Raw genomic sequence first — 14,338 nt, 5'->3', positions numbered from 1 at the left:
GAATGTGATGGGTTATATACTGGATCAGAGAGGGGGGAGCAGGGGGAATGGGATGGGTTATATACTGGATCAGAGAGGGTGGAGCAGGGGGAATGTGATGGATTATATACTGGATCAGAGAGGGTGGAGCAGGGGGAGTGTGATGGGTTATATACTGGATCAGAGAGGGGGGAGCAGGGGGAATGTGATGGGTTATATACTGGATCAGAGAGGGGGGAGCAGGGGGAATGTGATGGGTTATATACTGGATCAGAGAGGGTGGAGCAGGGGGAATGTGATGGGTTATATACTGGATCAGAGAGGATGGAGCAGGGGGAATGGGATGGGTTATATACTGGATCAGAGAGGGGGGAGCAGGGGGAATGTGATGGGTTATATGCTGGATCAGAGAGGGTGGAGCAGGGGGAATGTGATGGGTTATATACTGGATCAGAGAGGGTGGAGCAGGGAGAATGTGATGGGTTATATACTGGATCAGAGAGGGTTCGAACAGGGGGAATGTGATGGGTTATATACTGGATCAGAGAGGGGGGAGCAGGGGGAATGTGATGGGTTATATACTGGATCAGAGAGGGTGGAGCAGGGGGAATGTGGGGTTATATACTGGATCAGAGAGGGTGGAGCAGGGGGAATGTGATGGGTTATATACTGGATCAGAGAGGGTGGAGCAGGGGGAATGTGATGGGTTATATACTGGATCAGAGAGGGTGGAGCAGGGGGAATGTGATGGGTTATATACTGGATCAGAGAGGATGGAGCAGGGGGAATGTGATGGGTTATATACTGGATCAGAGAGGGTGGAGCAGGGGGAATGTGATGGGTTATATACTGGATCAGAGAGGGTGGAGCAGGGGGAATGTGATGGGTTATATACTGGATCAGAGAGGATGGAGCAGGGGGAATGTGATGGGTTATATACTGGATCAGAGAGGATGGAGCAGGGGGAATGTGATGGGTTATATACTGGATCACAGAGGGGGGAGCAGGGGGAATGTGATGGGTTATATACTGGATCAGAGAGGGTGGAGCAGGGGGAATGTGATGGGTTATATACTGGATCAGAGAGGGGGGTGCAGGGGGAAGGTGATGGGTTATATACTGGATCAGAGAGGGTGGAGCAGGGGGAATGGGATGGGTTATATACTGGATCAGAGAGGGTGGAGCAGGGGGAATGTGATGGGTTATATACTGGATCAGAGAGGGTGGAGCAGGGGGAATGTGATGGGTTATATACTGGATCAGAGAGGGTGGAGCAGGGGGAATGTGATGGGTTATATACTGGATCAGAGAGGGTGGAACAGGGGGAATGTGATGGGTTATATACTGGATCAGAGAGGATGGAGCAGGGGGAATGTGATGGGTTATATACTGGATCAGAGAGGGTGGAGCAGGGGGAATGTGATGGGTTATATACTGGATCAGAGAGGATGGAGCAGGGGGAATGGGATGGGTTATATACTGGATCAGAGAGGGTGGAGCAGGGGGAATGTGATGGGTTATATACTGGATCAGAGAGGGGGGTGCAGGGGGAAGGTGATGGGTTATATACTGGATCAGAGAGGATGGAGCAGGGGGGAATGTGATGGGTTATATACTGGATCAGAGAGGGTGGAACAGGGGGAATGGGATGGGTTATATACTGGATCAGAGAGGATGGAGCAGGGGGAATGTGATGGGTTATATACTGGATCAGAGGGTGGAGCAGGGGGAATGGGATGGGTTATATACTGGATCAGGGAGGGTTCGAGCAGGGGGGAATGGGATGGATTATATACTGGATCAGAGAGGGGGGAGCAGGGGGAATGGGATGGATTATATACTGGATCAGAGAGGGGGGAGCAGGGGAATGTGATGGGTTATATACTGGATCAGAGAGGGTAGAGCAGGGGGAATGTGATGGGTTATATACTGGATCAGAGAGGGGGGAGCAGGGGGAATGTGATGGATTATATACTGGATCAGAGAGGGTGGAGCAGGGGGAATGTGATGGGTTATATACTGGATCAGAAAGGGTAGAGCAGGGGGAATGTGATGGGTTATATACTGGATCAGAGAGGGTAGAGCAGGGGGAATGTGATGGGTTATATACTGGATCAGAGAGGGGGGAGCAGGGGGAATGTGATGGGTTATATACTGGATCAGAGAGGGGGGAGCAGGGGGAATGTGATGGGTTATATACTGGATCAGAGAGGGGGGAGCATGGGGAATGTGATGGGTTATATACTGGATCAGAGAGGGTGGAGCACGGGGAATGTGATGGGTTATATACTGGATCAGAGAGGATGGAGCAGGGGGAATGTGATGGGTTATATACTGGATCAGAGAGGGTGGAGCAGGGGGAATGTGATGGGTTATATACTGGATCAGAGAGGATGGAGCAGGGGGAATGTGATGGGTTATATACTGGATCAGAGAGGGGGGTGCAGGGGGAAGGTGATGGGTTATATACTGGATCAGAGAGGATGGAGCAGGGGGGGAATGGGATGGGTTATATACTGGATCAGAGAGGGTGGAGCAGGGGGAATGTGATGGGTTATATACTGGATCAGAGAGGGTGGAGCAGGGGGAATGGGATGGGTTATATACTGGATCAGAGAGGGTGGAGCAGGGGGAATGTGATGGGTTATATACTGGATCAGAGAGGATGGAGCAGGGGGAATGTGATGGGTTATATACTGGATCAGAGGGTGGAGCAGGGGGAATGGGATGGGTTATATACTGGATCAGAGAGGGTTCGAGCAGGGGGAATGTGATGGGTTATATACTGGATCAGAGAGGGGGGTGCAGGGGGAAGGTGATGGGTTATCTACTGGATCAGGGAGGGTTCGAGCAGGGGGGAATGGGATGGATTATATACTGGATCAGAGAGGGTGGAGCAGGGGGAATGGGATGGATTATATACTGGATCAGAGAGGGGGGAGCAGGGGGAATGTGATGGGTTATATACTGGATCAGAGAGGATGGAGCAGGGGGAATGTGATGGGTTATATACTGGATCAGAGAGGGTGGAGCAGGGGAAATGTGATGGGTTATATACTGGATCAGAGAGGATGGAGCAGGGGGAATGGGATGGGTTATATACTGGATCAGAGAGGGTGGAGCAGGGGGGGAATGTGATGGGTTATATACTGGATCAGAGAGGGTGGAGCAGGGGGAATGTGATGGGTTATATACTGGATCAGAGAGGATGGAGCAGGGGGAATGGGATGGGTTATATACTGGATCAGAGAGGGTGGAGCAGGGGGGGAATGTGATGGGTTATATACTGGATCAGAGAGGGTGGAGCAGGGGGAATGTGATGGGTTATATACTGGATCAGAGGGTGGAGCAGGGGGAATGTGATGGGTTATATACTGGATCAGAGAGGATGGAGCAGGGGGAATGGGATGGGTTATATACTGGATCAGAGAGGGGGGAGCAGGGGGAATGGGATGGGTTATATACTGGATCAGAGAGGATGGAGCAGGGGGAATGTGATGGATTATATACTGGATCAGAGAGGATGGAGCAGGGGGAATGGGATGGGTTATATACTGGATCAGAGAGGGGGGAGCAGGGGGAATGGGATGGGTTATATACTGGATCAGAGAGGGTGGAGCAGGGGGGAATGTGATGGGTTATATACTGGATCAGAGAGAGGGGGTCAGGGGGAATGGGATGGATTATATACTGGATCAGAGAGGGTGGAGCAGGGGAATGGGATGGATTATATACTGGATCAGAGAGGGTGGAACAGGGGGAATGTGATGGTTATATACTGGATCAGAGAGGGTGGAGCAGGGGGAATGGGATGGGTTATATACTGGATCAGAGAGGGTGGAGCAGGGGGAATGGGATGGGTTATATACTGGATCAGAGAGGATGGAGCAGGGGGAATGTGATGGATTATATACTGGATCAGAGAGAGTGGAGCAGGGGGAATGCGATGGATTACATACTGGATCAGAGGGTGGTGCAGGTGGGAATGTGATGGATTATAAAGGGCAGCATGGTAGCACAGCGGTCTGCACAGTTGCTTCACAGCTCCAGGATCCCAGGGTCGATTCCCGGCTTGCGTCACTGTCTCTGCGGAATCTGCACCTTCTCCCTGTGTCTGCGTGGGTTTCCTCCAGGTAATTGGGGGAAGGGTAAATACAATGCTGTCAGACAAGAATTGAAGTGCAGAAGTTGGGAACATAGGCTGTCAGGGAAGGACACAAGTGAAATGTGGAACTTGTTCAAGGAACAGGTACTGCGTGTCTTTGATATGTATGTCCCTGTCAGGCAGGGAAGAGATGGTCGGGTGAGGGAACCATGGTTGACAAGAGAGGTTGAATGGCTTGTTAAGAGGAAGAAGGAGACTTGTGTAAGGCTGAAGAAACAAGGTTCAGACAGGGCGCTGGAGGGATACAAGATAGCCAGGAGGGAACTGAAGAAAGGGATTAGGAGAGCTAAGAGAGGGCATGAAAAATCTTTGGCGGGTAGGATCAAGGAAAACCCCAAGGCCTTTTACACATATGTGAGAAATATGAGAATGACTAGAGCGAGGGTAGGTCCGATTAAGGACAGTAGCGGGAGATTGTGTATTGAGTCTGAAGAGATAGGAGAGGTCTTGAACAAGTATTTTTCTTCAGTATTTACTAACGAGAGGGGCCATATTGTTGGAGAGGACAGCGTGAAGCAGACTGATAAGCTTGAGGAGACACTTGTCAGGAAGGAAGATGTGTTGCGCGTTTTGAAAAACTTGAGGATAGACAAGTCCCCCGGGCCTGACGGGATATATCCAAGGATTCTATGGGAAGCAAGAAATGAAATTGCAGAGCCGTTGGCAATGATCTTTTCGTCCTCGCTGTCAACAGGGGTGGTACCAGAGGATTGGAGAGTGGCGAATGTCGTGCCCCTGTTCAAAAAAGGGAATAGGGATAACCCTGGGAATTACAGGCCAGTTAGTCTCACTTCGGTGGTAGGCAAAGTAATGGAAAGGGTACTGAGGGATAGGATTTCTGAGCATCTGGAAAGGCATTGCTTGATTAGGGATAGTCAGCACGGATTTGTGAGGGTAGGTCTTGCCTTACAAGTCTTATTGACTTCTTTGAGGAGGTGACCAAGCATGTGGATGAAGGTAAAGCAGTGGATGTAGTGTTCATGGATTTTAGTAAGGCATTTGATAAGGTTCCCCATGGTAGGCTTATGCAGAAAGTAAGGAGGCATGGGATAGTGGGAAATTTGGCCAGTTGGATAACAAACTGGCTAACCGATAGAAGACAGAGAGTGGTGGTGGATGGCAAATATTCAGCCTGGAGCCCAGTTATCAGTGGCGTACCGCAGGGATCAGTTCTGGGTCCTCTGCTGTTTGTGACTTTCATTAACGACTTGGATGAGGGAGTTGAAGGGTGGGTCAGTAAATTTTCAGATGATACGAAGTTTGGTGGAGTTGTGGATAGTGAGGAGGGCTGTTGTTGGCTTCAAAGAGACATAGATAGAATGCAGCGCTGGGCTGAGAAGTGGCAGATGGAGTTTAACCCTGAAAAGTGTGAGGTTGTCCATTTTGGAAGGACAAATATGAATGCGGAATACCGGGTTAATGGTAGGGTTCTTGGCAATGTGGAGGAGCAGAGAGATCTTGGGGTCTATGTTCATAGATCTTTGAAAGTTGCCACTCAAGTGGATAGAGCTGTGAAGAAGGCCTATGGTGTGCTAGCGTTCATTAGCAGAGGGATTGAATTTAAGAGCTGTGAGGTGATGATGCAGCTGTACAAAACCTTGGTCAGGTCACATTTGGAGTACTGTGTGCAGTTCTGGTCGCTTCATTTTAGGAAGGATGTGGAAGCTTTGGAAAAGGTGCAAAGGAGATTTACCAGGATGTTGCCTGGAATGGAGAGTAGGTCATACGAGGAAAGGTTGAGGGTGCTAGGCCTTTTCTCATTAGAACGGAGAAGGATGAGGGGCGACTTGATAGAGGTTTATAAGATGATTAGGGGAATAGATAGAGTAGACAGTCAGAGACTTTTTCCCCGGGTGGAACACACCATTACAAGGGGACATAAATTTAAGATAAATGGTGGAAGATATAGAGGGGATGTCAGAGGTAGGTTCTTTACCCAGAGAGTAGTGGGTGCATGGAATGCACTGCCTGTGGAAGTAGTTGAGTCAGAAAAGTTAGGGACCTTCAAGCGGCTATTGGATAGGTACATGGATTAGGGTAGAATAATGGAGTGTAGGTTAACTTCTTAAGGGCAGCACGGTAGCATTGTGGATAGCACAATTGCTTCACAGCTCCAGGGTCCCAAGTTCGATTTCGACTTGGGTCGCTGTCTGTGTGGAGTCTGCACATCCTCCCCGTGACTGCGTGGGTTTCCTCCGGGTACTCCGGTTTCCTCCCACAGTCCAAAGATGTGCAGGTTGGGTGGATTGGCCATGAGAAATTGTCCAAAATTCTACGATTAACCTAGGACAAAAGTTCTGCGCAACATCGTGGGCCTAAGGGCCTGTTCTGTGCTGTATTTCTGTATCTATCTATCTATTGTACTCTGGTTTCCTCCCACTGTCCAAAGATGTGCAGGTTAGGTGGATTGACGACGATAAATTGCCCTTATTGTCCAAAAAGGGTAGGTGGGGTTACTGGGTTACGGGGATAGGGTGGAGGCATGGGCTTAACGAGGGTGCTCTTTTCATGGGCCGGTGCAGACTCGATGGGCCTCCTTCTGCCCTGTAAATTCTATGATCTATGATCAACATGTACTGGATCAGAGAGGATGGAGCAGGGGGAATTTGATGGGTTATATACTGGATCAGAGAGGATGGAGCAGGGGGAATTTGATGGGTTATATACTGGATCAGAGAGGGTGGAGCAGGGGGAATTTGATGGGTTATATACTGGATCAGAGAGGCTGGAGCAGGGGGAATTTGATGGGTTATATACTGGATCAGAGAGGATGGAGCAGGGGGAATTCGATGGGTTATACTGTATACTGGATCAGAGAGGATGGAGCAGGGGGAATTTGATGGGTTATATACTGGATCAGAGAGGATGGAGCAGGGGGAATTCGATGGGTTATACTGTGTACTGGATCAGAGAGGATGGAGCAGGGGGAATTTGATGGGTTATATACTGGATCAGAGAGGATGGAGCAGGGGGAATTTGATGGGTTATATACTGGATCAGAGAGGATGGAGCAGGGGGAATTTGATGGGTTATATACTGGATCAGAGAGGGTGGAGCAGGGGGAATTTGATGGGTTATATACTGGATCAGAGAGGCTGGAGCAGGGGGAATTTGATGGGTTATATACTGGATCAGAGAGGATGGAGCAGGGGGAATTCGATGGGTTATACTGTATACTGGATCAGAGAGGATGGAGCAGGGGGAATTTGATGGGTTATATACTGGATCAGAGAGGGTGGTGCAGGTGGAGCAAAGTAGAAGGTCAGTGATTGGTGGAAGCTGGCAGAGATTGCAACAAAGATGTATAGGGCAAGAGACAGAGGAAGTGTTAATGGCAGCGTGAAGCGATAAAGAAGGTGTTGATAGTGGCATAAAGGTAAGATGGCAGAATGTGTTAAAAGGAGAACAAAGTTCAGTGCTCAGTGAAAGCAAAACCTAAAAACCAATGATTGGTGACCGAGTGTGGGCGTGGGAGTTGCACTGGGACAACATTTATTTTATCGAAACAAAGGGATCAAGATGGAGGAGAGAGTTGTTCTGAAGTTGTTGAAATCAATGTTGAGTCCTGAGGGCTGTAATGCGCCTGATCGGAAGAAGAGCTTGCCCAGGGCTTCACTGGAGCGTTCCAGCCGGCCAAGGGCGTGCATGTGGGCATGAGGGAAAGTTGTTGAAATGGCAAGTGACGGGAGGTTGGGGGTCATCATGCTTGTGGACCGAGCAAAGGTGTTCCGCAAAGCAGTCTGCGTTTCGTCTCCCCAATACAGAAGAGACCTCATTGGGAGCAGCGAACATAACAGACCAGATTGAAGGAGGTGCAAGTGAAGCGCTGCTTCACCTGAAAGGAGTGTTTGGGGCCTTGATCGGTGAGGAGGTAAAGTGGCTGGTGTTGCATCTCCTGTGATTGAGGGATGAGGATTTATCTGTTGAAATGTTTGGAGAAAGAGGGAGTTTTGTTCCTGGGTTTGAAGTGTCATGGATAAGGGCAGCATTTATTACCCCTCAAAGGAGGCAGGAAGATGCCTTCTTGAACAATGTAAGAAGTCTTACAACACTAGGTTAAAGTCTAACATGTTTGTTTCAAACACTAGCTTTCGGAGCACTGCTCCTTCCTCAGGTGAATGAACATAGAACATTACAGCGCAGTACAGACGCTTCGGCCCTCCATGTTGCGCCGACCTGTGAAACCACTCTGAAGCCCATCTACACTATTCCATTATCATCCATATGTTTATCCAATGACCATTTAAATGCTCTTAATGTTGACGAGTCCACTACTGTTGCAGGCAGATTATTCCACGCCCTTACTACTCTCTGAGTAAAGAACCTACCTCGGACATCTGTCCTATATCTATCTCTCCTCAATTTAAAGCTATGTGCTAGCCATCACCATCTGAGGAAAAAGGCTCTCAATGTCCACCCTATCTAATCCTCTGATCATCTTCTATGCCTCAATTAAGTCACCTCTTAACCTTCTCTCTAACGAACACAGCCGTATGTCCCTCAGGCTTTCCTCGTAAGAACTTCCCTCCATACCAGGCAACATCCTTGTAAATCTCCACTGTACCCTTTCCAATGCTTCCACATCCTTCCCAAAGCTTCCACATCCTTCCTATAATGCGGCGACCAGAACTGCACGCAATACTCCAAATGCGGCCGCACCAGAGTTTTGTTCAGCTGCAACATGACCTCATGGCTCCGAAACTCAATCCCTCTGCCAATAAAAGCTAACAGACCGTACGCCTCCTTAACAACCCTATCAACCTGGGTGGCAACTTTCAGGGATCTATAGACATGGATACCGAGATCTCTGCTCATCCACACTACCAAGAATCTTACCATTAGCCCAGTACTCTGTCTTCCTGTTACTCTTTCCAACATGAATCACCTCACACTTTTCATCATTAAACTCCATTTGCCACTTCTCAGCCCAGCTCTGCAGCTTATCTATGTCCCTCTGTAAGCTGCAACATGCTTCCGCACTGTCCAGAACTCCACCGACTTCGGTGTCATCTGCAAACTTACTCACCCATCCTTCTACGCCCTCCTCCAAAAATGACAAACAGCAGTGGCCCTAAAACAGATCCTTGTGGTACACCACTAGTAACTGAACTCCAGGCTGAACATTTCCCACAACCACCATCCTCTGTCTTCTTACAGCGAGCCAATTTCTGATCCAAACTGCTAAATCATCCTGAATCCCATGCCTCCGTATTTTCTGCAATAGCCTACCTTGGGGAACCTTATCAAACGCCTTGCTGAAATCCATATACACCACATCAACTGTTTTACCCTCGTCGACCTGTTTGGTCACCTTCTCAAAGAACTCAATAAGGTTTGCGATGCTTCACAAAACAGTGTTGACTATCCCTCATCAAATTATTCCTTGCTAGATGATTATAAATCCTATCTCTTATAAACCTTTCCAAGACTTTGCCCACAACAGAAGTAAGGCTCACTGGTCTATAGTTACCGGGGTTGTCTCTACTCCTCTTCTTGAACAAGGGGACAACATTTGCTGTCCTCCAGTCTTCTGGCACTATTCCTGTAGACAAAGATGATGTAAAGATCAAAGCCAAAGGCTCAGCAATCTCCTCCTCCCTAGCTTCCCAGAGAATCCTAGGATAAATCCCATCCAGCCCAGGGGACTTATCTATTTTCACACTTTCTAGAATTGCTAACACCTCCTCCTTATGAAACTCAAGCCCTTCTAGTCTAGTAGCCTGTATCTCAGTATTCTCCTCGACAACATTGTCTTTTTCCTGCGTGAATACTGACAAAAATTGTTCATTTAGTACTTCTCCTATCTTCTCGGACTCCACACACAACTTCCCACTACTGTTCTTGACTGGCCCTACTCTTACCCTCGTCATTCTTTATTCCTGACATACCTATAGAAAGCTTTAGGATTATCCTTGATCCTACCTGCCAAAGACTTCTCATGTCCCCTCCTGGCTCTTCTTAGCTCTCTCTTTAGGTCCTTCCTAGCTAACTTGTAACTCTCGAGTGCCCTAACTGAACCTTCACGTCTCATCTTTACATAAGCCTCCTTCTTCCTCTTGACAAGTGACTCAACTACTTTAGTAAACCACGGTTCCTTCGCTCGACCACTTCCTCCCTGCCTGACAAGTACATACTTATCAAGGACATACAGTAGCTGTTCCTTGAACGAGCTCCACATTTCAATTGTGCCCATCCCCTGCAGTTTCCTTCCCCATCCTATGCATCCTAAGTCTTGCCTCATCACGTCATAATTGCCTTTCCCCCAGCTATAATTCTTGCCTTGCGGTATATACCTATCCCTGCCCATTGCTAAAGTAAACATAACCGAGTTGTGATCACTATCACCAAAGTGCTCACCTACATCCAAATCTAGCACCTGTCCTGGTTCATTACCCAGTACCAAATCCAATGTGGCCTTGCCTCTTGTTGGCCTATCTACATACTGTGCCAGGAAACCCTCCTGCACACATTGGACAAAAACAGATCCATCTAAAGAACTAGATCTATAGCGTTTCCAGTCAATATTTGGAAAGCTAAAGTCCCCCATAACAACTACCCTGTTACTTTCACTCCTTTCCAGAATCATCTTTGCAATCCTTTCCTCTACATCTCTGGAACTTTTCGGAGGCCTATAGAAAACTCCGAACAGGGTGACCTTTCCTTTCCTATTTCTAACCTCAGCCCATACTACCTTAGTAGACGTGTCCTCATCAAACGACCTTTCTGCCACCGTAATACTGTCCTTGACTAACAATGCCACCCCTCCCCCTCTTTTACCACCTTCCCTGAGCTTACTGAAATATCTAAACCCCGGAACCTGCAACAACCATTCCTGTCGCTGCTCTCGCCATGTCTCCGAAATGGCCACCACATCGAAGTCCCAGGTACCAACCCATGCTGCAAGCTCACCCACCTTATTCCGGATGCTCCTGGCATTGAAGTAGACACACTTTAAAGCACCTTCCTGCCTGCCGGTACACTCCTGCAACCTTGAATCCTTACTCATGACCTCACTACTCTCAACCTCCTGTATACTGGAGCTACAATTCAGGTTTCCCAACCCCCAGCTGAATTAGTTTAAACCCTCCCGAAGAGCATTAGCAAATTTCCCCCCCAGGATATTGGTACCCCTCTGGTCCAGGTGTAGACCATCCCGTTTGTAGAGGTCCCACCTACCCTAGAATAAGCTCCAATTATCCAGGTATCTGAAACCCTCCCTCCTGCACCATCCCTGTAGCCAACACTAAACTCATTTAAATGGTCATTGGATAGGCAAATGGACGATAAAGGAATAGTGTAGAGGGACTTTAGAGGGGTTTCACAGGTCGGCACAACATCGAGGGCTGAAGGGCCTGTACTGCGCTGTAATGTTCTATGTGTTCATCTGCTCTCTCTCCCTATTCCTCGTCTCACTAGCACGTGGCACGGGTAACAACCCAGAGATAATAACTCTGTTTGTTCTAACTAAGTTTCCACCCTAGCTCCCTGAATTCCTGCCTTACAGCCCTATCCCTTTTCCTACCTATGTCGTTGGTGCCTATATGGACCACGACTTGGGGCTGCTCCCCCTCCCCCTTAAGGATCCCGAAAACACAATCCGAGCCCGTATCCAAAGCAGTATACTTGTTACTGAGGGGAACGACCCTTCTGGTGTGTTCCAGAAACATATATATAGACAAATTCAAAGATGCCAGACAATGCTTAGAATGCGAACATTTGCAGGTAATTGAATCTTTACAGATGCAGAGATAGGGGTAACTCCAGGTTAAAGAGGTGTGAATTGTCTCAAGCCAGGACAGTTGGTAGGATTTTGCAAGCCCAGGCCAGATGGTGGGGGGTGAATGTAATGCGACATGAATCCCAGGTCCCGGTTGAGGCCGCACTCATGTGTGCGGAACTTGGCTATAAGTTTCTGCTCGGCGATTCTGCGTTGTCGCGCAGCCTGAAGGCCGCCTTGGAGAACGCTTACCCGGAGATCAGAGGCTGAATGCCCTTGACTGCTGAAGTGATCCCCGATTGGAAGGGAACATTCCTGCCTGGTGATTGTTGCCGTTCATTCGTTTTCGCAGCGTCTGCATGGTCTCGCCAATGTACCACACTTCGGGACATCCTTTCCTGCAGCGTATGAGGTAGACAGCGTTGGCCGAGTCGCACGAGTATGTACCGCGTACCTGGTGGGTGGGGTTCTCACTTGTAATGGTGGTACCCATGTTGATGAACTGGCACGTCTTGCACAGTACTTACATTTTTTTGTCGTGCTTTGATACAACTGAGAGTGGCTTGCTGGACATTTCAGTTCCGAATCAACAGCTTTTAGCCCACACCAGGTTCGAATGGCAAATTTTGTCTTGGTGAAGCAGATTTAATTCTTGATTTAAAATTAATTTTTATCGTTATTAATGAGGCTAGTATTTCATTCCAGATTTATCAATTGGTTTGAACTTAAATTTCTCCACCTGCCATGGTCCGATTTGAACTTCTCTCTCTGGAGTATTAGTCCGAGTTTATAGTCCAGGAGGTTAAAGGTGGGGAAGGGCAAAACCAGGTCAGAGTTCAAAGACAATGCATTTTAGATAGGGTCCTGGTTCCCCCAGTGTTGGACAGGAGAGATAGGTTAGAGGGCTGACAACACAGGCAGCAAGAGTATTGACAAAATGGGGAGTGTAAATGGGAGGACGGAAGGTTGGCTAAGATCGCTCGCACTAAAGAGCCGAATGCAGTTCCTTTCAACGTGTGCGACTGTAAACTAAGTTTGTGCTCTAGTTAAATCCTGCTCACTTTATTTTAATCCAGATACTCCAAATTCGACTGTCAACGGCTACTTTTACCAGGAAAGTGGTGAGTGGATTAATGCTATAATTACCGAATGTAAATAATTTATTGGACGTCAAACCAATATCTGTTTTCGAGAGGGGAGATGTGGGAAGCACATCAATGGTTAACTTCAAATATTAACCCTCCATATGGAATTCTGAGAGGATGACGTTTTTTTAAAAGTTGGTTTGATTTTTTTTTCCGTACAGCTTAGTGTTGCAACCTAGTGTAGGGAATGTATTTGCTTTCAGAGGTTAGTGATTTATGATGAGTCTTTGGGCAATGTTTGCTTGCGTTCAGAGTCACTGGACTTCAAAGCAGATCGCTGTATGTGAAGGACTTGGGATGTTTCTGAAAGATGTGCAGTGGTGGCAGATGGAGCAAATAGAACCTCTAAACTGCACAAGGTTGTGGGAATATACGTTAATGATTTTCAAACTGTTTGTCCTTTTTTGCTTTGAGTAAAGAAAGATCTTAATGTGAACACTTCTCTATAATGGGTGCAAAAGACTCTAAAGGGATGGGTTTGGGAAAATTATTTTTTCTTTGTTTACTGGTTGTGGACCAGCTAGATCAGCATTTATTGGCCTTGAGAAGGTGGGTGGTGAGACTATAGGATATAGGAACAGAATTAGGCCATTCGGCCCATTGGGTCTGCTCCGCTGCCAATTGAGTCACTACAGTATGTTTGGTGTGGATGGTACCACCAGGGCAGGTAGAGAAGGATTGAATGTTAGAATTGTTTATCTTGGTTCAAGAAATGAGGACGTGAACTTGAATAACGCCCTCTTCGGCTTTGCGAGACATTCCAAAAGGCTTTGTCACCATTTATCTGCTTTCCTCTCTTCGAGTGTTGGGGAAATTGGGACACACAAACGGCCGTAACTTGTGACGGAATAAACACCGCATTAATCTGTTTTTGAGGGATGAATGTTGGGTGACCTGTGCCCTGCTTCTCTGGGCATTGTGCCAGGGGATGCTTCTGTCTCGCCTGAACAGCAGGCGAGGCCTTGGTTACCAGTCTCATCTGAAAGGCAGTTCACTGCAGTGCTGCATTATTCACACGGGGAAGGCCTCGAACGGAGCCTGAACCCACATAATCCTCAGAGGTTATTATTTTTATTTTAAAAAAAGCTCCAATGAGCTCTGCTAATGATTCACTCCTCTCTCCTTTTTCCCCCCCCCTACACCTCTCAGAAGGTAAATGTATTTCTTTTTGTTCAGAGTACACTCTGGCATTTCTTTCAACAAACGCAAAATAAAACTGGAAAGTGAACTTTGGCTGTCAAGTTAGATTCAAATCGGCATAGTGTTTAGGCATTTTTACATCAAAGCAAGCTGCAGCATAATCCCCCCCCCCCCCCCCCCCCCCCCCAGGTG

At 47.8% G+C, this 14,338-nt stretch overlaps 1 protein-coding gene across 2 annotated transcripts in view; it reads left to right on the top strand.

The window, feature by feature from the left end:
* Positions 1-14,338, top strand: part of slc4a11 (solute carrier family 4 member 11) — a 237,110-nt gene that overhangs the window by 38,627 nt on the left and 184,145 nt on the right. The window contains exon 2 of one of the 2 annotated variants that reach the window (XM_038793207.1): positions 12,938-12,982. The exons of the other annotated variant lie outside the window; for it this stretch is intronic. Coding sequence (XP_038649135.1) covers positions 12,938-12,982 — 45 coding nt within the window. The remainder of the gene's footprint in view (positions 1-12,937; positions 12,983-14,338) is intronic. 2 annotated transcript variants of the gene reach the window in all.

Source organism: Scyliorhinus canicula, chromosome 3 (assembly GCF_902713615.1).
Source record: "Scyliorhinus canicula chromosome 3, sScyCan1.1, whole genome shotgun sequence".
Lineage (NCBI taxonomy): Eukaryota > Metazoa > Chordata > Chondrichthyes > Carcharhiniformes > Scyliorhinidae > Scyliorhinus > Scyliorhinus canicula.
The sequence above is the reverse complement of the archived record's forward strand: the minus strand, read 5'-3'. Positions and strand labels throughout refer to the sequence as shown.